The 25,219-nt window shown below is 41.0% G+C and overlaps 1 protein-coding gene across 1 annotated transcript in view; it reads left to right on the plus strand.

The window, feature by feature from the left end:
- Positions 1 to 25,219, plus strand: part of ANTXR1 (ANTXR cell adhesion molecule 1) — a gene marked incomplete at both ends in the record, with an annotated part of 115,725 nt that overhangs the window by 32,385 nt on the left and 58,121 nt on the right. The window contains 2 exons of the mRNA XM_084302226.1: positions 12,378 to 12,447; positions 15,187 to 15,265. Of these exons, the coding sequence (XP_084158352.1) occupies positions 12,378 to 12,447; positions 15,187 to 15,265 (149 nt within the window). The remainder of the gene's footprint in view (positions 1 to 12,377; positions 12,448 to 15,186; positions 15,266 to 25,219) is intronic.

Below are 25,219 nucleotides of genomic sequence, written 5' to 3' on the forward strand. Positions count from 1 at the left end.
AGTGTCTAGTGTTTTTTGTAAAGGGTAGTGAGGACCACTTAGCTGGAAGAACTAATGATCCTATTGTTCTCATCTGGCATACCTGCAAACCCGCATAGGAAACCAGGTAGAGTAATTCATAGCTCATGCCACTAATGACAGTAGAATTCATTTTGCCTATCATGGAATTTATTCAGAAGCTGCCTGATAGCTTTGGAAGTAGTCCAGACTCTTGTAAGTATAAAATTGATGCATTACTTAGTTTCTTACATGTCAAAGTCTAATGGCTCAATGTTGGACTTGCTCATGCTTAAGTATCTGTTTAATTTTCTCTTTGAGGAACTGTTTGCTAAGACCGTCGACTTTGAGAGGAATGCCAGTAAGCATTCAAGGCAGGTGCATTTACAAAGCATGTGTGTATGTAACTTGTCCTGAATGCTTCTGTGCTGCTGTGCTGGCCTCCACAATAGTAGAAAGGTTTGGGAGTTGCCAAATCTTGTGCCACTTAAGAGAAAGCTTGTCTGGCTGTGGTTGCTTAATTCAGATACATGTGAAGAGCAAAAGTTGGAGGGTGAATGTTTGGGGACATTTCCATGCAGCCCACAGAGATAAGTATTTGAGATGTGTGAACGGGTGACAGGTGCCTTTCAAAACAGAAGGGTACAGGCAGCCACAGATTCATGCTTTTCCTTTTAAGCTCCGTAAAATCTAACACAAAACTTATGTGGCTATTACTCCTTGAATCTGGATCATGACTGGTATCATTTAGGTATTGAAATGTTTGGTTTCTCCAAAGGGTTCAGGTCCAAAGTTTTGTTTGGATCATGTCTTATAAAGTCTTCAGCGGTTCTCTAGCTGGGCAGGAGAACTTCTCTTCTCTCTCCACCCAGAAGGTTCCTGTGGAACTTCTGGTCAAATATTTAGAGTTTTTCTTTTCATCAAAAGCCTGAAGTCGCTTGGTGCAAACCCAAAAGACTTTAAGTTTGGTTGCTGGAAGCTGACAGATTGTGGCATTCTTAGAGCTTGCACGTCTTCTGCTTTTCAAATGAACCAGGAATAGCTTGTATCAAACAAATAATTTGTGTGAAAATTTCCACTTTGTAGAGGAACTATTTTCAATTCAAGGGAGACATTACCAGAGAATTTCTCAAGCAGTTGTATTTTGTGCTAAGAAATGCATAGGCATGGATAATGGGAGTTACAAGAGCTACAGCAATACCACTCAGCATGACAGAAGCCCCTAAACTTGCAAGTTTAGGAATGCCCTTGTTACCCTACTGTAGCTTGACCTGGCATTCTTTTAAGTCCTGAAAATTCCTCAGACCAAATATCCTTTTGAGAAACTTGTATTGCTGATGAGCTCTAAATGAAGACTGATTGGGTCAATGTGTACAACATTTCAGTTTTAGGACCACCAGTAGCATGATTTGTAACCTGTATGGGATGGGATAAGAGCTACATTTGGTTTGTTAAATTATACCCAGAAATTGCTTGTGGTTGCAAAGAACTGTTTGGATTATGGCTGAAATAGAGCATTTTTTCTTACAATGTAACTTTTGCTCTAAGTAACATCCTAATCAATTAAAAAGCAATGGCTCTCAATGTCAGATTTATTTATTCCATATTATTTATTTATTTAAACTCAAGGCTGAGAAATGTGAAGGCTGTAGGGAGTCTGTGTTAGGAAGAAGACTGTTTTTCCTTCTGTTGAAATAAATTGATTGGTGTTCTTGCTGTTTATTGCAATTAGTAAAGAGAGGTCATTTCCTAAAAGCTTCAGAGGAGGACAGCAAGCAAGTAGTACCAGTGAAACTGCACATCCTGGACATTAAAGGAATTTGGGCCAATGTCGACAAAATCTGTTTCTGTGACTGGCATTAACTAATGTCATGGTTTTTGGAAGAACTAAGAATAAAATGCAATTATCAGCACTGCAGTTGTAGGCATTAGCTTAAAGATCAACCTTCAAAACATTTCAGAGTCAAAAGAGTGAAAGGAGTGAGTGAGGCTCTAACTTACAATAAGCTAGCACAGCATATCAATCTTGAAAGCTAAAATTTGAGTACAGAATGTGGTATGACAAATAGATAAAATTAGAGCAAGGACAGAAGTTAAATTCTGAGTTGCATTTCTGACTGTAAAATACTCAGTGGTACAACTGGCAGTCTCAATAGTATTGCCTTTAATCCATTGACACTCAAATCTCCCAGTAAACCTCTTTGGGGAGACTTTACAATGGGTTAACATTACCGGGGAATCTATTTTCAGTACATTATACTGTTAAACAACCACAGAAGGAGATTAAGCAGCATGTGAAGGAATGCAAAAGGCAGATGTGAGCTCAGGGGAAATGTGCCTTCTGGAACAGGGATGAAGATGATGCTAAAAACAGTCTTAGCAGTGGTCTTGTGGAAGGAAAGAGTTTTGTGGTGAACTGTACTGCAAATACTTCTGCTAAGAGGAAGACTTGTAAGCTCAAACACAGCAGGGCTTCTGAAACTGAAGGTGTCCACTTGGCAGCACCAACAAAGAGTGATTAAATGCCTTATGGGGATTCAGAGCATACTAAAAACAAACAAACAAACAAAAAAACCAAACAGATAATTAAAATGTAGTTGATGTTCATAGTCTCATTCTGTGATTCTTCTTATCTTTCTGTTCTGGGAGGTTTTTTTTGTTTGTTTTTGGTTTTTTTTTGTTTTGTTTTGTTTTGTTTCCCCTTTCCCAAGCTACCTATACAACACCTGCTGAGTTCAATAAAATACCTGGAGGGCAGCCTTGCTGAAAGGAACCTGGGTGTCTTGCTGAACAAGCTGAACACATGAGCAGTGCGCTGCTAGGAATGAAGGCAAATGGGATCCTGGGCTGTATCCCAGGGACACTGCTGGCAGAAATCAAGATGTGATCATCCCACTCTGCTCAGTGCTTGTCAGCCTACCCCTGGAGTGCCCCAGTTCCACTCCCCACAACTCAAACAAACTACAGACAGACTGGAGATGGTCCAAAGGAGGGCTGTGTAGATGACCAAAAGGCTGGAGAAGCTGACTTAGGAGAAAATACTGAAGGAATTAGGTCTCTTCACCCTGGAGAGGAGAAGGCCCTGGGTGACCCCAACACCATATTCTAGTACTTAAAGGGCATCTGCAAGGACAAGAGAAGCTCTCTCTTTACAAGGAGCCGCATGGAGAAGAGGCAACAGACACAAGTTGCACTGTGAGAGGTTTTGTCTTGATATAAGACAGAAAGGCATATTTCATGGTGAGAACAATTAATCACTGGCAGAACCTCCCCAGGGACATGGTGGCTAGGGTTGAAATGAAGGTTCCACAAAAAATTAATTCTTTAGGACATTTGAACCATATCCCCACTTCCAGGTTCATCTGCAGTTAGTAACTTGCAGCCACAACTGGAAGAATTTATTGTTCAGAAAAGGAATTGAAAGAAGAGAAAGAACTACCCAGTTCAAAAGCTGAATTACTTTAGGATTGGTAGCTTCAGTCTTGAAATACTATTGCCAGTTGACAGTGACAGCAGCATTCTTGTAAATCTCTTCTGCAACATAAATGGCCTGTTGAACCTGAGTTGTGAAAAGCTATGGGGATGCAGATCCATTGAGCAAGCTGTAACAGGGACTCTGTTCTGAAAGACAAGGATGCTTGGTTGTCACATATGTACCAGTAGCTGTTCCTCTTTAGAAGTGAGAGGGACGGTCTTGGAAAGGGCATCATTACTCTATTTTCCCAAATTGTGGGCTCTTGAGTTCTTTAATAATTTGCTTTCAAGAGCTGCAGCAAGATGTTTTTGAGTTCCAAAGGCCTGAAAAATATGGATATTGGCCTTAGTTTGAATTCTGTATTCAGAGTTTTAAAACATATCTGTATCTTACAGATAAAAAGTGTTGGAAGCTGTATATGAAATGAGTAAAGTTCTAGTTCAAGTTTACAAATTGTAGAATTGATGTGCAGCACTGAAGGTATCTGCTCCAAATGAGCTGATCACAGGCAAGATTGTGGATCTCCTGTCTCTCAGCCTAGTACTCTTCATATGGTTTATGGGGCTGCTCTAGAAGCTAGAGATTTGGTGCAGATCTCCTTTCTCAGTGACCTGTTCTTCGTTCACCTCTGCCCCCACAGGCATCCAGCAAGTTTCCTTGTCATGGTCCTCTTTGCATTGTAAGTCCAGGATAGGACTGTGAGGCTAAATAGAAGACAATAAATAAAAGTAACTAAATACTGGTTCTGCCAGCTTTGTGAGGTAGGGAAGGGATACTAGTGCTGTCCTTTATTCCACTCCTCTGTGAAGTCTGTTCAGCACTTGATTTGCTGCTCCACTTTTTCCTTCAGAGAAGACTACTTGCTGTCTTGTAAACAGCTTGAAAGTTATCTCTGTTACTTGTGGCTACGCTAGCTGTGACCTGCCATCTGTGCTGCTCTCAAATCCTAATAGCTTCTCAGCTCAGCTTCCTCAGAGTTTGGCTGGCTCTGAAGAAAGACATTAATTCCTTGAAACATCCTAAAATCTTCAAAGAGCTAAGAATGTCCTCCATCAGCTTCCCGCTGTTCAATGAATCCAGTCCATGGAGACACAAGAACATGCAGTGTTGCCAATAGGAGGAACTGCTTGCAAGGCTTACCTCACTCCCAAACACTGTGACCTGGTATTGGTGGGGGTGAAGAGGAAGACTCCTTCCTCATTTTTTGTGTGCTAACTGCCTGTGTAGCAGATTTTTTATTTTTATTTTTTACAGTGTCATCGTAATTTCATAGTAGCTTTCAGGAAAGATAAAATTCTCTTAAAGCAACTCATCGGCTTTTTTGTTTGGACCTGTCTTCCTGTGTCCACAAAATGACCATGGAAAATAAGAATAAGGACCAAATATGTTTTACACCCTCTGACCTGATATATTCTTTGTGTCATGAATTAATACATAGGTGAAAAGTGAGGTCATTCTCCTTGGCACTACACCAAGACTGCTCAGTTCGTTTTGCACAGTCCTAGACTATTTGATGCAGTGACCTGGAAGAAAAAGGCCATGAACTCCATCTGAGTTCAAACTGTTCCCAAGCTGAAGGAATTCAACAGTTGCTCATCACTGTTCTAGGACCCAAGTCTCTCCTGGTGGAAATTGGCACAGCTTTAAGTTTAAGCTGCTCTGTATGAGAATGTATCTCAGTAATTTTGCTTTACTGTGGCCTGCAGCTCCAGCCTGTATTCTCAGAGTGTCTTTGTGGCACTTTGCTGCAAACAGTTTAACATAAAAGTTAACTCAATGGGAATTTTATAGAAACCTTATGGAGACTGGATAGCTCAGCTCTTTTTATTTGTTTGAAACTTCTCATCCTCTGATTGTATCAGGGAGTGAGGTATTTTTAAAGCTAACACTGAGCCAACAGTTCCTGAAACCTTAAATTATCCCAGATGAGATGTAGACCAGCACAGCTAGGACTTGCTAAGGTCAAGGGCATGAACTAATAGATTTTTATTGGGATTATTGGCAGAGAAAAGTGGCAGGTGAAGAGAACATAAGCTCATAGTGTTCAGAACTATGGGATTAAAAAATATATTACAAAAAATAATTAAATAAAGAACATCTGTAGAAACCATGAAGAGTATTTGGCTGAAGAGAACTGTAATCAGATGCATGTTCAACAGCAGTGTGTTTTCTGCCAGCAGCTAGACCTAGGTGAATTGGTTTCAGACTGTACAGAGTTAAAAGTAATTACCCAGTGTGGTGACTGGATAATGTGGCACTGCTTCATGGTGCTAAAATGTCTGTGTCTGCCCAGATTGTGCAGGATCCAGCAAAGATATCTCTGGGCATGGAGGCAAACTCTGTCTGAGGCAATATAAGACTTAATAGAGGGATGAAAGATTGGTGAGGATCTTTTGCACTCTAGTGATGCTCTGGATGCTTGGCCAAAACCAATTCTTAGCACAAGCCACCCTGAATTTTTCAGCACCAAGTAACAGAAACAAGGAAAAATGAGGCAAAGACAGTGAGAGAAGGACTTCCCCAGGTATCATCAAGTAAGCAGTACAGGGAGCTGTTATCTCCAAACTGACCAACAAATGTCTTCTAAAAATTGTCCTCCCTTTTTAAAGCCTACCAAATTGTTTAATTTTCCCTGTCTTTCCTCTTCCTCTTCCGCTTCCTCTTCCACTTTCTTTTTTTCTGGCAGCACAGAACTTTTCTTGTGATATCTTTCTTACTTTCTTACAGCCCAGTCACTGTTAGTACAGGAAAATTCTGCTTTGCAGTCCCACTCTAATGTCTGATTTCTCCACTTGATCATGTCACTTTAAACCTCCATCAAATGTTTTCCTCTTATTTTCTTCTAGTGGCTTTTCCCTCTTTCCATTACAGTACTAATTAATGTCTATCACTGGACAAACAAACTCTGTCAGGTGTTTTGGGGATATGAGCTTTATGAAGGACATAACCTTATGTCTGTCCTTATGTCTTTCAACCTTATGTCTGAAGGAAAAGATATATTTCTTGGGTAAAAGCACACGCCAAGGTGAGATAGCCATCCTCTTTTGAAGGGTGGCCCAAGCAATTGTTTGATTAAAAAAATAAATCAAATAAAAACATCAAAAGAGGAGAAATAGTCATGCACCCCTCAAATGCCCTCCCAACTCCTAACAAGTTGCAGTGTAGATATGTTTAAAAATAGGACTTATGTACATTTGCCTCCAACAGACTTCTGTGTAGCTGCTCGTGCCAAGTGTGGAGGAACAACCATGGGGCAGTCAGACAGAAGACTTGGGCTAAGTGAGCAGGAAAATCTCAGTTAAATGTGGCATGCTTACCAATCTTGCTCATTTATACTGTATGCTACCAGGAGACCAAGATGGTCTGATGTTGGTATACCTGCACAAGGATAGGCAAAGACAAGGGGTAATGGCTTTAAACTAAAAGAGAATTGGTTTAGCTTAAATATAAGGAGGAATTTCTTTAACTGTGAGGACAGTGACTCACTAGAACAGGTTGCCCAGAGAAGTTGTGGGTGCCCCATCTCTGGATGTGATCAAGTCCAGGTCAGATGGGGCTTAGAGCAATCTGATTTAGTGGGAGGTGGCCCATGGAAGGGGGCTGGAACTAGACAACCTTTAAGGTCCCTTCCAACCCAAACCATTCAATGATTCTATAAGTGTGACAGAGCTTATGGTGTCTGCTCCATGAGACTGATGTGAAGCTCTTACATTGCTGGACCAAGACATGCCCCTGAAGGACTCCTCCTAGGGAGCGACCCTTCCATACTGGAGCACGTGCTGTTCTCCAGAGCTGACAGTTGTGAGCATGAGCAAATTAATAGTGTGGTGCTTGCCAAGTTCTGTTAGTAGTGTTTAAACTATGTGAGATTGGAGAACAGAACTGTAAGCACAGCAGATGAACCCACTGGAGAAAAAAAGCAATTCCTTCCAGATCCCTTCTCCCCATCTAAAGATCATTATGAATGTGATATCATTGTTCTCTGCTTATTCGTCTGTTCCCCCACCCCCATCCTCTAACTCAGCTCTAAATGGCTTTGGCATTCAAGGCCCATGTGTCCCTACACAAAGCAGAGCAATTATAGCATGATCTCAATGTGGTTTTCATTACAGCATTAACAAAACATTCACTTCTTATTTATGGGCCTTCTCAAAAGCAGTTTCTCTAGCTCAGTGTTCCAGTGTCTTTATGCATTCCTACCTCCCCACAAACTGGGTCTGAAATAAAAACTTTGCTTGCAGAGTTGTCACAAGGAGTGCATAAAGAGTCATCCAGGATGAACTAGAGATTTTGCTTTGGTAGGTGGTGCAGAGAATTATGCAGGTATTTTGTCTTTCCAAAGGAACAATGGAAGTGCTCCAGCTCAGCACTACCCATCTCAAGTGGACTGAGGTACAAAGAGAGAACAACTTCCTTAGCACAGATGTTCCTGAGGGAGCCTTGTGTGAGAGCAGCCAGACTTCTGCCTGATGTGGCTATACTAGTCTAACAGAAACCATAGTCCTCTCTCCTACAGAAAGCGAAGACTGGGTAAAAATGTTTAGAGATGTGCTTTAGTGGAACACAAATCATAAATACATTTGTAATTAACAGGGATATAACAGAAGGAAATTCTTAGTCTATGATGTATGGAAAGTTTGGCAAACAGCTTTTGCAGCCTTTTCTGGACTAAAATATTGCTGATATGGCAAGCCCACCAATCAGCAGTTGCAATATTGCGGTGGCAATCCAAAAGCATTAATGCTTTCTTAAATCCTTCTGTGAGGGATCTTTGCAGCCGGTTTTCAATCTGCCAATGTTTGTTTGTTTGTTTTGTTTTGTTTTTGGATGAAACATTAACCAAAGTAAATGTTGTTCATTTTAGCTTGGTTGTATGGCTTAAAGTAATATTATCTTTCTTTGTCACCTTTGGGTTTTTGTTCCTCTCTTTTATTGAGTTTTTCTCTTCTGTGTTAAAACATCATGCATATATTGAAGCTTTTATTACTATAGTTGGGAAGTACTCCAAGTTCTGGCTTGCCAAAAGGTTACACCCTGCTAATGGCAAAAGAAACTAGTCACTAATGCTGGGATTAATAGGTTTTACAGGCTACAGATAGTTGTCAAAAGGTATAGAAATGCTCGGTAGTAAATTACAGGAATTTGAGCAGTATAAAGTACCTTGTTGAAAGGGCATCCACAGAAAACAGATGTCTTTTGGGGAGATGTTTGACCTTTTTCCATTTCTGCACAGAGCTGTGATTAGTTATTCTATTTCTATAACTGACTGGTTTTAGTTGCCCATTTATATGTGCCCTATAGACTTTGCATACAGTGAAAACCTTGTTTTGCTTGATGGAGTGATTAGGGGTGCATAAGCAAGGAGCAAAGTGTGTCTTCAGGGTAGACTTTCTCAGAGGTGAGGAATTGCAATATTTCCGGAGGATGCCTAAGCTCTGGTGCCTGAGATCTGATCAAGGCCCTTTCTGTAAAACTGGCAAAGGAGGCCAGATGACTTCTGAAGGGTTGCACGGCCAGCTAGCGGTCAAGCTGAGAAGGGAAACTGCTTCCCATGCAGCAAAGTCAGCAACATGGAGTGCGCTGCCCCTGCACTCCACAGCTCTTCCACTAGCATTGTCAGTTGACAGGAGTCCAAACCACAAAGTTAAAATTTGGCATGAGATCTGGAGCTTGAGAGCATTCAGGCTCATCTCTTACTGCACAGGAATACAGCAAGCTTTTTCTGTAACTAACAAAAAAAAAAAAAAAAAAGCAGCGTTCTTTCAAATGCATCCTGCAGATATAGATGCAATAGCAGATGAGAAGTGTTGTTTTGTTTGGTTTCTCAGTGTAAGTTTTCCAGGAAGGAGTCAGATGGCCAGAGTTATGCAAACCAAATGGATCATCTTTTGTTTAGAGCAAAGAAAAAGTCACTCATTTTTGTGGTGAAACACAAGCATTCTCCAAACAAAATAATATCTCCCTGTAGCCAGCCTGGCCAGCCATGAGTCCCCTCTTGAGAATCCAAGTCTGATAAACTTTCTAGAGAGGCATAGATTTGATGCAAGTTAGGGGTGGGTAGGGAGAGAAACAGAAACAAAAAGCTAATGGAATATAAGTAAAAAGCAGTGTTTTGTTTTTTTTGTGTTTTTTTTTTTTGTTTGTTTGTTTGTTTTTTTGTTTTTTTTTTAGTGAATGCTGGCACGAAGCATTCTTTGGCTTTGGCTGCCAGTGTTTGGCTGCAAAGGAGAAAACAAGACATTGGTCTTCATTCTCTTGTCATGTGTGTACTGAGACATTGTCATTAATTCATGGGAGTTAATTATATCTTCATAAATCAGGGTGAGAACAGCCCCAGAGTACCACAGGGCCAGACTCACCACTGCTATGCATCTTCCATGCTCTAGCAAAGTAAGTGGGAAATGCTCCTGCTTTGATTTGGTAACTCCATTGCAAAACTCACCATGAATCCAGTGTTATACTGTAGGAGATGTGTGAGGAGCATGCATTATATCACCATGTTGTCTGTCAGCCTCTCTTTTAGTGAGGAAGTCATCTTGTAGATGATGTGGAGCTCACAAAAGAATAACCTGTGCTAAAAATGTCCACTGTTAATGTTTAGCATAGTGGAAATGTTAGAAAGTGCTCTTGTACTGAGGGTGTGGGAAAATAGGAATAATATACAGTACTTTCCAGGCCAACAGCAGGAGCAGGGATCTAGAGGGATCACAGAAGCTTGAAAACAGCTCTCAGTAGCTGAGCCATGATGCAGAAGTGCAGCCTATTTGTGAAGACCATATGGCTGGCTGAAACGTTTCATTTTCAGCTGTTTGCCTGTGTGTTAAACAGTCCTTAACAAAATAACTGCTGTGGGCAACCCAAAAATTCAAGTGTGTGTATATAGGCATGGGATTTGCTGGAAGCTGGAAGTATAAGGAAAACTTCAGCAAAAGCTACAACTTTTCATTACCGTTTCATTTTTTAATGGAGTGTAAAAAAATAAACATTCCCTAACCTGCCTGAGGAAATCATTCTTTATTTTGTTGCCAAAGCAAAGAAACACACCACTATGAAATGGAGATTATAATGTGTGATAGGTATTGCTAGAGCAATATTCTTTCGAAAATTTTGCATTCAGTGAAAACTTCCTATAGGAATGTCTGGGGGAGAAGTCTTGGCATGGGGAATCCTGTTCCTGCACTGAGGGGACAAGCTCTTGCAGTCTTTAGCTCCTCTCTTCTTTATGTCTCATCTGCTGCAGTAAAACATGCTGTGTGACCTTGCTTCTGAGTGAACCCTGCTGAGCTAACTGCTGAGAACAGGTCCAGGATCAGTGGTGCTCCACTGCCATCGCGTTAGTAATTATTAGACAACATGCATGTGAACAAATTTCTCAGCATCCAAGAGAGAGCAAGGCTTACAAATGATGCAGAAATTTCTTTCAAGAAGGTTACCATGTTCTCTTTGTCTTATGTCTCTTCATAGCTTTTCCTTTCTACTGGCACCTTACGTGGAATTGTAGCTTGCACCATTTTCCTCAAAAACAAAACAAAACAAACAAAACAAAACAAACAAAAAAACCCAACAGAATAGCTCAACTCTTCATTAGATTGCTAAACAATTTGGCTAAACTTTCACCCTTGCTCCTTTCCATCCCCTGTTGCAATCAGCAATGCCAGCTAGGCACTAAGCACTGTTTCGAACCTTGCTTATGTTACCCAAGTTATGTGCACTCTGGGAAGCTAAGTGTACCATGCAGCTGTGAAGTGATTTTTATTGGTTAGAAACCCTGGCATTGTTTTCTGTATTTCAAACAGCAAAGCAAGATGGTGACGTTCTTTTCTTTTGACATAGTGTTGTAGAAAGAAGGAATCTTCTACCCTGCAGTATGTAGAGATGAGATTCACAATTTGGACTGATGATGGTATTTGAATCTGCCAGGAGAAGGGCCTTCCAACAAAATTAAAATTTTATCTGGAAATTTTTAGGAAAGCTGATAATACTTGGTAACTGGTCTCATTTCATATCTATGTAGGCATATCTATAGAAGACCCTAGAGGTGGCTATAAATGCAGCTGAGTGAAAGCTTTCTGATGCAGTGACATACTTCCGTAAACTGCTGATTCAGCAGAATCAACTCATTCTGTAGGAATGTTTGGTTTCCAGCCAGAAAGAAAAAAAGAAAGAAAGAAAGAAACCAGCCTCTCTGCCTGTTTTTCTGCCAACCTACCTGATCTCTAGTCAGCTGGCAAATGGGCTGTGAAGTTCCTTGGGATCCCCATCTCTCTGTGACCAGAGATAGTATAAAGTTCAGTTTTAAGTCCTCAAAAGGGTAGTAGCTTATGTTCCTGTATCTGAGACAATCTCCTATTGATATAATGTATACATATATATTCACTCTGCTTTTAAAACTGTAGCATAATTTAGGTAGGAATGTTTCAGTCTGTCTTGAAATTGTGAAATTTTCCATAATACACAGTTTTTTTCACACAGCTATTTCTAGTTATATGTAATCTCTTGCAGCTACATCCAAACATCCTATAGAGAACAGCTGTGATGTTTACTTTGAACATGTGAAAAGCTTTGGGTTTCCAGTTCTGTTGATGTGTGGCATTAGGTACTACAGCAGCACACAGCAGCTGCAGGAATGGTGAGGGTGTTGCTTGCAGGATGTGGCTGGCAGGCGGTGCTGGGCATCAGATGCACTGAGCCCTGCTGTAGAGTGGTGTTACCTCAGAACAACTACTATGCCATAGCTTTTATCCCCTACAGAGTTTTTCATCTTTTTTATGCATTGAGTGAGCAAAAACATTATTCTAAACTTTGTCTTTAAGGCCTGTGTTACTGATCTGGTAATAAATACTAGTCTCTCTCTCTGTCTCTGTCTCTCCCTCTCTCTTTCTCCCCCTCTCTCTGTTTTTCCCAGATGAGAAGCCTTTTGTTGTGGAAGATACCTACTTACTCTGCCCGGCACCTGTACTACGAGAAGTTGGCATGTATGTCTTTTCTACATACTCAAATATTTACTTCACCTGTGGGAGAAATGATAGTCTGCCTCATCTTACTATGCTCTCATTCTTATATGCATCTAGATCTGACTGTGGCTCTTGTGTTTTACATTTGAGGACCTCATAGTTTCTAGACTGCAAATTTCACACAGGAAAATTTAAATGCTATTTTAGGTTACACAGGGCATTATTTGCCATCATTGGTCAGGGTTTATCAGGTATGGAATGTCTGCGTGCTAAAAACTGGCTACAGCATATTTTTACTGCTGGTATCAATAGATTCAGAGGCTCTGTTTGAAACTATCTCAATTGAGGGTAGATTATTAATGGTTCATATGACTGTAAAAGGACTTCTGATAGAGTTTCCATCAAAAGTCCTATACTCATATTTGTCCTCCATCATATTTGAAAAGTCCAGCAATCAGACGAAGTCCCTGGTGACTGGAAAAAGGAAAACATTACTTCCATTTTTAAAAAGGGTAGAAAGGAGGACCTGGGGAACTACAGACCGACGAACCTCACCTCTGTGCCTGGCAAGATCATGGAACAGATCCTTCTGGAAGCAATGTCGAGCCACATGCAAGACAAAGAGGTGATCCAAGACAGTCAGCATGGCTTCACCAAGGGCAAATCATTCCTGACCAATCTGGTGGCTTTCTATGATGAAAGGACTGCATCAGTTGACAAAGGAAAACCGACCAATGTCATCTACCTGGACTGCTGCAAGGTCTTTGACACAGGCCTTTGACATTCTGGTCTCCAAACTGGAGAGAAGTGGATTTAATAGGTGAACCATTGGATAGTGGATAAGGAGTTGGCTTGAAGGTCACACCCAGAGAGTGGTGGTAAATGGTTCTATGTCCAAGTGGAGGCCGGTGACAAGTGGTGTCCCTCAGGGGTCTGTACTGGGACCAGTACTGTTTAATATCTTTATCAGTGACAGAGACAGTGAGATTGAGTGCACCCTCAGCAAATTTGCAGATGACACTAAGATGAGTACAGTTGATACTATACAAGGAAGGGATGCCATCTGAAGGAATCTGAACAAGCTTGAGAAGTGGGCCCACGTGAACCTAATGAGGTTCAGCAAGTCTAAGTGCAAGGTGCTGCACCTGGGCCAGAGCAATCCTGGATATACGTACAGACTGGGTGAAGCTGAGAGCAGCCCTGCAGAGAAAGACTTGGGGGTTCTGGTGGATGAAAAACTTGACAAGAGCCAGCAGTGCGTGCTTGCAGCCCAGAAGGCCAACTGCATCCCAGCATGCATCAAAAAAGGAGTGGCCATCAGGGGAGGGAGGTGATTGTCCCCCTCTGCTCTGCCCTTGTGAGGTCCTGCTTGGAGTGCTACGTCCAGGTCTGGAGGCCCCAGCACAAGAAGGGTGTGGAGCTGTTAGAGTGAGTCCAGAGGAGAGCTACAAAGGTGATCAGAGGGCTGGAGTACCTCTCCTATGAAGCAAAGGCTGAGAGAGCTGGAGCTGTTCAGTCTACAGAACAGAAGGCTCCAGGGTGACCTTATTGCAACTTTTCAGTATTTGAAGGGGGCTTATAAAAAACATGGGGAGCAACTCTTTGCTCAATCAGATAATGACAGGACAAGAGGAAATGGTTTTAAATTGAAAGAGGGGAGATTTGGATTAGAGGTTAGAAGGAAATTTTTCACTCAGAAGTCAGTGAGGCACTGGAACAGATTGCCCAGAGGACCTGTGGATGCCCCATCCCTGGAGGTGTTCAAGGCTGGGCTGGATGGGGCCTTGACCAACCTGATCTAGTGGGTGGCATTCCTGTCTGTGCAGGGGGGTTGGAGTTAGATGATCTTTAAGGTCCCTTGCAACCCAAGCCATTCAGTGATTCTGTGACTGTATGATTCTATGAAAAGGATTTATGTGCATGAACAGACGTTTCTCTCTCTACCATGGGAATAAAGAGAGGGAGAGCCAGTAGGGACAACATAATCCTCTTAATGACAGAAAAGCATTCCCATCTCAAAGGTGGAAAGTTTGTATTGCTGATCCTAAACATAAAAAGATTCTGAATTCATCCTGGTTTGCATTTAATTCCTAACAACAACCTTTTACCAGAAATGAGTTGCCCAATCTTTGCTTTTCTCTGGGATCCACAGTCTACTCAGCTGTGCACCTGACATTTACGACTTCCCCTTTGCAGATAAAGAGAGCTCCAGACTCATCAGAGGGCCGATGTGCTCTTGGTCTCTCTGTAAACAAGAAGATGCTTAGAGAGGAGGGACTAACTAGATATTTTAATACCCAGGTCTAGCTAAAAAGTGAACAGCACTTAAAGATGCAAGATGTTTCCTCACTATTATACTGTATCTATTAGTATTAGAGGTATACTTCTAGGCTTTTGTAATCAAAGACTTAAGATACAGTATTCCAGCAGTAAGTAGCATTCTCTAAAATCAGTTAGGAGATCAGAGACAACTTGACAATACATGTGGCTGAGGAAAATATGATACACTTTTATGTGTATACTGTGCCTACGTTCATCATGGGGTTTAAAGAATGCAAATTTGGAAGAAAGCTACTTGTGCTGGCAGATTCTGGTTAATCGGCAGTTGTGAATTGGAGTGCAGGGGTGAGAGCACCAGCAGTGTGAATTAGCCTCTAGGAAAGTCTTTTCTGTGTATCAGGAGCCCAGATTCCAGATGATGTTATCTATCTGAGGATTGTGGGCTGGCTGGCCTGACTTATTTCTTGTGTCTTTTTTCAGGGAAGCAGCTCTTCAAGTTAGTATGAATGACGGTCTGAGCTTCATCTCCAGCTCTGTCATCATCTCCAGCACACACTGTGTAAGTTCTCATTCACGTGCTTAAGTAAGATTGTGCATTCAGTAAGATGGTGATACTTAGCAGAAGTGTTTGTTACACTGGTATTAGGGCTCAAGAGTTTAGGACTTGTTTGTGTGAAGGACTTGTTTCCCTCTTTTAAAAGTGAGCATGTGTGTGGTAGTTCAGTGTTTTCTGTATCGTGTGTACCATAACGTGGCAAAGCTCTCATGTCTTCAGTAAAAAACTCAGCCTCTGTATCTGCTGTAGGATGCACAGACCGGAACATAACTAGCATGGGTCTGGATGTATCTATGCCTGTTTTTCTATTGCACAGTGAATGAAAAGCAAGTCTTCTGGCTTTTTTAGGTAGTCTATTTCTTCTGTTTCCTTCACAATAATGGTGCCAATGGTGAAAGTCACACAGCAGTTGTGATTGCACCCTTGGTCTAGAAACCAGCATGGTTTCTAAAAATAAAAAATAAAAATAAATTTAAAAAAAAAGCTGAAGTAGCTGGCTTAAACTGAGTTCATGTCCCTTGGTGTCAGTAGTGAATCACTGTATTCTTTGTTCTCCAGTGATAAGAGGTGAAGGACAATGAAACCAGTTACAATTCATGGTATTGCTGAAGATGCTGCTTCTGCTATGTTGTGACTGTTGGGAATAGATGGTTTAAATGGCTTGCAATAAGGGAAGTGGTGGAGGATTTTATTTTGAGCTCAGCACAACCCTTCATATTTCAGTGTATTCAGCTTTATTTGTCTGCAGAAAGACAAATATGTCTCCCATACAGAGAACTGCTGAGTCTCTGCTTTACTTCTCCCATGTACTGTATGGGCACATATTTTTTTAGGAAAACTGGGTAATCTTGCAGAAGACCCAAAAATCTGTCTATGGTCAATTTCTTTATTCCCTATCCAGTAAAGGTGTATCATGTTTCCATAGATGATAAGTGAAAGACCAAGCTGTGTAACAGCCAATCACCAGCAGTCTTATGTGGTCCACAAAAGCTGATGCACAACATGAGGGAAAAAATCTTTTGTGTCACTTGATCTTGATAATTGTTCAACAATGACAAGATTGTAAGGAGAGACAGTTTACAGAGCTCACATGAGGACTTAGACTCTAAAACATATAAAAACATCTTTATGCCTTAAAAGAAGGGTATTTATCTTGTTAGACTTTAATTTTTTATTTCGTCTTCTCTTTGCTCGCTGGCGAAGACGTATTTGTGCTGTATGTTGGTAAATTATGGGAATACTTCCCTGTGTTTTGTTCATGAGGTAAGATCAGGGAAGAATTCTTAGAGAAAAGTTATTCTTTCATGATACTTTTTCTTCTGGGGACTGAATTATTTCCAGGTTACAGGAGATGGAAACCTGGTTCTTTTTCTATTGTTTTAATGGCTGTAACATTTTTTTCCCCAGAAATGCCTACAATTCACAGCAGTGCTTGCTAGTCTTTGATGCATCCAGACTGGGAAATAGGCTTTTCAATAGCAGCTGGAATTCAAATACAGTTCATACATTCAAACCTAGAAGAAGCGACATTTAGTAGCTGCTTCGAAAACTGTATCACAGGCTTCATTAGTTGAGGAAGTTTCTTTAGGGTTAACAGGCATTTTGTCTTTCTAGCAGGTTTTTTTTTTGTTGTTGTTGTTGTCTTTTAAGTTCTTTTAAAGATAGAATTGTTTACTGAGACTACAATTCCCTCTTCGATTAAGGTTACAAGAGCACAAATCCAAAATACTCACCCGTATGCTAAATGTGCAGCAAATGACTTGCTCAGTCGACTTTGGACCTTAGGTCTGTTTGTTTGAAGATCTGCAGTCAAAATTGGACCATCAGAAAGCTGTAGAGTCAAGTGATGGTAGCAAGTAGGGAAGAAAGCAATCAAGCTCCCTTTGCTGTCTACAAGCTAGCAGTGGTTTGGCTTTTGCTTCCATACTACATTTCAGAAACACTCAGGTTTGTAAAGAGCATAAAGTATAAAAAGTGACCTTTCCAAAAAGCATCTTACATGGCAGTTAGCCGTGGTTTAACACTGCAATCCACTCTCCCATTGATGCCTGGTCTTTGAACCCCAGCCTTATTGCTCTCCGGGAATTTACTGGGGGAAGGTACAAGGCAAGGGCAAGCTTTAACAGTTCTTTATTTTCTTCCACAGTTTGACAACAAAACCTTTCTATGCAACATTTAAATAATTAGGAAAATTTTAAGACAGTATATCCCATTTTCCCTATAAACAATACCTTTCCTTTTCTATGATCTATCCACTTCAAGGACTATCTGGAGGTCATCCAGGGAAGCAGAGAAGTCCGTAACACACATTTTTTTTTATTTTTACAAATGCTCATCCTTCTCCGTCTAATTTGGACTAAAGAGATGCTGGGGTCTGTATTTTATGGAAGTCACCCTTGTTAAATTTCAAACCATGAGAGCATTGTAAGGCTATCTCTGGTGAGCAGGTAACCAGGCTTACCTGCCCATGAGTTACAGCGATGGGTCAGCAGTCTCTGATGGGAATCTTTTGCCTGACAGCATTCTGTAAGCATTAAGTAACCTTATGCTTTGCAGCAACAGCATTTAAACAGGAAGAGAATCTAGTCCACAATACCAAGTGATTAACTATTTCCAATACTTCATTTTTAATGCTATGACCTAGCTCAAATTAATGTAATGAGCAACTACTTTTGATTAAGAGTGTAGCTGAAATGGACAGCTACATTCCCAGTGAAAAAAGACAGAAAATGAACTCCCGGGTCACAAATAGATATCTGAAGATCAGGAGAGATAGAACGTAGATGTCTATCCATCTAATAAGCATTTTTTATCACACTCGCTAGCAGTAATTTTAGGATAAGATTTCATGCTAAGAAAGTTGGGCAAGCTTCTCACAGTTTAAATAGCAAAGTGATTTTATGCTAGCGTAGATCCTGATCTTTATCTAATATCTAAAGCCTCCTAGGAGCAAGACAGCTAAATAAATATAAGTTTTACTGAGCTGTGAATACTCTAGAAGAAAGAAAACATTTTTCATCTTAGGCAAATAGGTCACTTCTTGGCAAGAAACAAGAGATCAAGGCCTTTGCCTTTTCCAGAAGCATATATGGCTTCAGTGCTGTAGTTCAGCAAGCCCTAATTCTCCTGTGACGGCCAGAGGCAGGGAGAGAAGAGAGCTTAGTACTTCTGTGTTCACATTGTGTTTTCTAACACCGAGAGCCAGCTGTTGAAAATGGGATATTTGTATTTTTTGCCTTACTCAGTGCAAATGTTCCTGTGCACTTGTCCCTTTTAAGAAATGTCACAGTTTTGTGTCTTTGAATGCAATAACGCACATCCCTCTCTAGTACATACAGAAGCGCTCCGGGAACAGACAGAGCTTTTGCTTAAGCCCGTATTGCCAAACTGAAGTCATTATTTGCATTTTTTCCACTTGAGGTGTAAAATCTGCTACAGCATTTCAACGTGGAGAAAATGAGAGCAGGTTTGGAATGAAGGCATACGTAATGACTGATTTCATCTCCTTCCTGGTCTGTTGAGAGAGAATTAAATACCTCTCACTTTCCAGCATTAAGTGACACTACTTGTCAAATCTGTCAACACCAAATTAGACCTCACCGGTGAATGCTGTTGGCTGTTTTTTTTTTGTTTATTTCTTTTTTCTTTTTATAAATGAGACACACGTACAGCTGAAGCAGCTTCACAGCTTCTACCTGTTCTTTCAAATGGGGACATATAAATGAGCAGATGGAATCCATTTGCCTGGAATGAATGTGCTTTGAGGGACTTCTTTTTCCCAGCTTTCTGATTCCTGAAATGTGGCGATCTTCAAGGCTTGCAGTCAAATAAATAAATAAATAAATGCAAAGAATGAAATAAATTAAACTGCATGGGCTCTGTTGAAGCCTGCCTTTGGCTCAATTGCTTGTGCTTTTGAATATCAGCGTGCAGGCATGATGGCATATGCTTTTATACCCCATTTCCATGGGTATCAATAAAATTGCTCATTTTGGTTCCCAAAATAAAATTGCCAGAAGTGCTTAAATTCTGTTTTTAAAGTGAATATCCAGGCTGTCATGGTTCTTCACTGCAATTCTTTCCTCTGATGAAAGGTAGTTGATTTTTCAGTTAATAAAAGAGAACAGAAGGCATTTGTAAAGTAACTTTTGCTGCAGAAGATCTTCCAGCGTTTCCATTTTAAAGTACATTTTGTGAAGGCTTACAGTCACATAAATGTGATTTTTGTTGGATCACGTAGAGCAAAGTCATCATTTAAAAATAAGAATCAAAATTCCTCCAAATTGGCCCAGTTGTTTTTAAGCCCAAGGTATGAAACAGTCCATAAGAGGTCTTTGGGGACTTCATTTTATTTTTCTTCCTCAGGATCTTCAATATGAGTTTTCAAAGGCAAGGGAGTTGATTCACATACGTGAGGCCCTTTAAAATCCCTTGTGGTGAGTATCAGTCTGGAATTGGCCGGGGCACAAAGACTCATTAGCCAACAAATGAAACTACAAATACAAGGTCTTTGTGATAAGTCATTTTATATAGAATTTCATAGCATTCCTTTTTGAATCAGCACAAAGAATGCATATCCCTGAAGAGAACAGTGGCTTTCAGGATGATAAGCGCTTGTGAACAACACTTCACAGTGCTGGGAGAAAATTGTTTTGATCACATTGCTTCTGCTGAGAGCTGGATGTTCCCAAGCTGAGCTGTGAACCCAAGCATGCACACCTGAGTTGAGAGCTGATAAGGCTTATATTATTGGGCTCTTGTAGCAGCAAGGAAGGCTTGGTTGCAATATGTTTGTCCAGCCTTTCCCAGGGTTCAAGCCTTCTGAGACTCTTTGCAATAGGAAAATAAATAAATAAATAAAAACAAAAAGATAAAAAAACAGGTTAGCCAAGGAGAATTGCTCTGCTTTGCTGAGTGAAAGTCTTCCTTCCACCCTCCCATTAGTTTCTCAGGAATTTCTGAACTTTTCAGAACTTCCTTTGTTCTGGTTTGTCATTATTTTGGCTTTTGTGCTGTTTGTCTCTAAGTCTTTAATAGGAAACCTGTCTGGACCATGCCAGATGTACCCAAAACAATGGTGTCAGAGCCCTGTCAGAACCTGGTGACAGAATCCTGTCTGTCAGGGTTGGAAAATAAAAGCATTCTGGAGAGAAACAAAGGGTATTGCACTGACTGCTTTGAGAGCATAAAGCAAGCTGACCCCAGTTAGTCACGTATCCACAGTGGGGTAGGACTGGAGCATACACTTTCTCAGATGATCCCCAAATGGTGATGTGCAAAAAGAAGCACATACTCCAGGGGGATGAAAATGGGAGGGCTGTGACCTGCTGAAAAAGGATTTTTGATTGTTGGAAGAATGCAGTGATTTCTGTTCATCTGTCAAAAAAATGAAAAATGTAAAAAATTTTAAAAATGGGCCAGACACAGGAGCTGTTGTGGTTAGGCAAAGCATTTGTTTTGTTAAATTACAGAACACAGATGAAACCCTCTATCAGAATATTGCTACCTGTAATGAATGAAGCCTGTTTGTGTCCTCTCTGTGGACGGCCAATACTATCTTTTATTCAAAGATTTTGCTAACTGAACACCCCAGACCAAGGATTACTGGCTGGCTTTTGGTAAAGCTGCTAAGAGTGGAAGGTTGGGTTTATTTCAAAAGCAAGAGGGTAACACTGTGTAAATCAGGGTTTGCAGAGAGAAGTTTAATCCTACCCTCCACTAACTTTTGTATTACCCAGTTAAACTAAAACAGGGCTGTCTTTGAGCATAATTTAGGATAGTATTTGGCCTGGGCTGTGAGACCACTGGCAGCAACCCCACCAGAACAAGGGAACCGCTGGAATGAGAGTGTTCTTAAGGTTGGAGACAATGTGCTGTTTATATGCTTAGCTGGGGGATAAGATGCTAGCATGTCAAGTATGACAAAGCTCAGCTGGCTGGAAGTATTTGATGAATTTGTCTCTTTGCTGGCTTGGTTTTTCAATATCTGCACCTCTTAAAAAGGTGCAGATTTATTTTTATTTTTATTTTTCCACATGAAAGCTCCCTGTGGGGGAAGCTCTCCCTCTCCCCCTCCCTTCATATGATGAGCAAAGAGGCTGCATTATTACTGCATTACCTCAGCAGAAGAGAGCTGAAGTGTGCAGGGACATCCAGGTGACCTCTGCTGCTGGAAGAAGGAGCTAAATTGCAGCCTTGAATGCTGAAGCCTGCAAAGGCCAGGTGGATGGAAGGGCAGGGCCTTGCTTCTGAAGAAATGTTGTTAAGGCTCCAACATCATGCTGGCTCAGGGAGAAGCTGAGCTTGTCACCCTCTTGTGCTTTTGAACAAGGTCATCTCTTCTGCGTAGAATCCAGTGAGAATTAAAAAGCCTACCTCCCTCCAGCCTGTGAAACCAGTCATTGACTGCTTGAGCCAAGATCTTGAGAGGAGACTGCCCTTGAAATACTTTTTAGGAGGCTTGTGGATGTATTCCGGGCACCCATTTTGCAGCTGGATCTTCTAGTTCTGAGTCTCCAGGAGCCGTTTTGATTACAAATAATGTATAGATATCAAAATTCGCCCCTGTTTGACTTAATCACTTAACTCAATATGAACAGAGGCCTTGTCTGGGGGACATCACCCTCCTCTCCAATCCCACCTTCTGCTAATACTCTTTTTTATTGGATGTCACACTTATGGATCTGGCTTGCTCCATGTGCCATGTAACCACAGAAGACAAAAAGAGATCCTGCCCCGCCAGTAGCTTATATATCCTTGCAGAAAGACTATATGTACTTGAAACACTGCAATGCTTTTGCTACCAGCCAAATGCTCTCAGCCTTGCAGTACCTTGGAAAGACTTGGATCTCCCAGGATGGGCCAGTCTGTCTGATGTGCAGGTGCATGAGGTGCCTTTGGTCACTGCTGCTGAGGTCTCTGTGCAGTGTGCTAGCATGGGCCAAAAGTATCTGGTGGCTAAATAAAGCTCTCAATGACAGGGCTTCAGAAACACTTGGGCATGCTTAGATATGACTTTACAGTGCATAAATGCTGTATTTTCATAGACCATGAAATACTGAATTCTTATTCTGTTTCCTCAGAAAAAAATTCTGAAATTCTTATTTCCTTTAAATATTAGTGGTGGAGTCACCATCCCTGGAAGTCTTTAAAAGACATTTAGGTGTAGAGCTTAGGGATATGGTTTAGTGGGGACTGTTAGTGTTAGGTCAGAGGTTGGACTCGATGATCTTGAGGTCTCTTCCAACCTAGAAATTCTGTGATTCTGTGATTCTGTTTTTTTGTTTGTTTTGTTTGTTTTTGTTTGTTTTTGGTTTTGTTTTAACTTGACACGTGACTTTAGTGGTGTGAACACCGCATGCATTGCTCTCATTTGCACCTCTGAATGCCTGGAGAGTATACGCTGCAGTGGTTTTCCCACTGCTTGGAAGAGAATCAGCAGGTGATGGCTGGTGGAGCTGAGAAACCTTAAGAAGTGATTTACTCCTGTTCCCATGTCAGGAGTTTTCTGAAGAACTGAAAGGAGAAAGTATTAAATGCTGTTTTATGAATGTGTATACATGCAGATGTTCACAGGGCGGGTGGCACACCAAGCATTGTCAGGAAAGGGAACATACAATAGAGGAAATAATTTATGAGGCAGCATTTACAGGCAGGAAGTCAGTCCTACTCTGCTGACTGAAGGGCTGTTGCCAAGTTTTTCAGTGCAGAAAGAAAGCATTTCGGAGAGAAGCCAGGATGGGAATTAAAATAAGTCTTTATTCATTTTCTAAAAGGCTCCCAGAAGAGCAAAAACCACTAATGACCTCTTGCACTAGCAACTCTCGGACTCAAAACTGAAAGGGGGATGAAAGCTGCAGGGCTGCAGTGACCATGTAAAACAAGTCTTCCTGAGCAGCTCTGATGCCTCAATTGGAAGAGCAATCCCCTGTAACATCTGGTGAGAAATATGTGGTGCTTCTCTGCAAGAAGGAGAGATACCCACACATGAGGTGGGAGAACAATTCTGTGGCAGGATGTGAGTCTAGTGATGATTGGAAGTTGTTTTTATTTGCTATGTGTATACAGTTCATTATGAATGTCTTCCTGTGTCACACCCAATTTCTTCAGGAGGAGAGCTCAGGGAATTGTCCTTGTAAAGAGGAGAGCTTTTCAGCTGAAGAAGGATGTGTTGGGTCAGGGCAGTTCAGAGGAGAGGATGCTTTTTTGTGCGGTCTATGCAATACCTAAACTGGCCTTAGTCTAGTATGCCGGGGTCCTATCAAGTGCTAATAGGTAACAACTCTGCCTTACTGGAGATGCTGGTGCTGTAAAATCATTCCTGGATGGGAAGATCTCAAGTTGGTCAAGCACATTGCCAGGCAGTTAGTAACCTGGAAGCCCGGAGGGGATTTGGTGTCTGGAAGCTGGGCCAAGCTAGCCCTGGTCTGTGGAAAAGTGGATTCTTGAAGCTATACCCATAGAAGTGAATGGATGTGATGGCTTGTTGCACCTGACAGCATTCTGGGGCAATGCACAGGCAGATCAGAGAACTGGTAATCTTATGATGGAGCAGTTCTCAGTAGCAACCATGAATAAATGGCTTGGGACGGTCAATGAGGGAATACGCCTACCCTTCTGTAAAGAAATAGTCTCTCAGGTCCCATGTTTCCAATTGCAAGGATGTAGGAGACATTGAAGTCAGCTGGAAAAGAGATTTGAGTCTCTGAACTTCAAGAGGTTTTGCTTTTAACCAAAGGAGGCTTTTTACATCTAGATACAACCCCTTCCTCCTCCCCCCCCCCCCCCCCCCCCGCATTTTTTTTTTTCTCCTGTGGCTGTTTGAAAGACTGTATGGATTTGGTCTTTAAATATAGAAAAGAAAATCAAGAAAGTACTGCAGGCTTAGAAAAATCTGATGGCTCCCTTCAGTGAAGTTTGTTGTTGTAGATGTGTTGTGTTTTTTGTTGTTGTTTGTTTGTTTGTTTTAATTTAAAAGCAATGTGGTATAGTACTAAATCAGGTTTTTTTCAATTGTGACTTTGTTCTGGGATACACAATTAAGGTTCTGCTAGTTACCAATGTTCCAGAGTCTGCATGCAATTAAAGTGCATTTACTGTTGTATCAATAGAGTATTTATGAAACTGCAGAGTAAATTTAATGAGCACTTTCCTAGGCCCTTGACCTGTATGTATATTATTAGATTATGTGTTGCTCTGTGGAAACTCCAGTGCACAGGATTTCAGGTTTGTTTCTAAAATAAATCTCTCTTAATTGCTTTATGCTGCAGATATAATAGGTAGTGTACAGTTTTGCTAATACAGGTCACCCTGAGAGTTTAATCAGCAGAAATTATTTCATTTTAATATTGCTACATGGGCTGTTTTGTAATGCCCTGAGGTGTGGTAGGCATTTTGAAAACAGCATGTTCCTATGGTTTTGAAAATAGTCTGATGTTTTTTAAAAAATTCATAAGAGTCCAGTACAATGGGGATGGGGGAAAAATGAAAGAATTGAAGTTTTGAAATTTTTCAATTTGGGAACATTAAAATAATTTATGGATATGCAGACCCTTCTCCCGTGACAGTGCTGAAATGAACTAGAAAATCCATGCTATATGTACAGCATGCTGTACATGCTGTGTGCATGTACACCTCTGGTATTGAAATACTATTTAACAGCATGTAAGTTGAAACAGAACACTTTGAATCAGTGCATTCCAAACAAGTATTTTATTTTATTGAAATACTTCTCTGTTGAAAATGTGATTCCAATTTAAATCAAGTTTCAGAAGGAAATTTGTCCCATACACATCTTGTTGTGTAGATCCAGCTGGCATTGTCTTACCTTTGTCCAACTCATGGCAGGCTGCTTGTGACAGCCAGTGAGGAACATCTCTTCAGCCTGGGGGGATACATGAGAGTGTTAGCTCAAGTAAGGTGCTCCTTAGATTTTTTATTTATTTTTTAACTGAGCTG

This window comes from Netta rufina (genome assembly GCF_964035555.1).
Source record: "Netta rufina genome assembly, chromosome: 27".
NCBI lineage: Eukaryota > Metazoa > Chordata > Aves > Anseriformes > Anatidae > Netta > Netta rufina.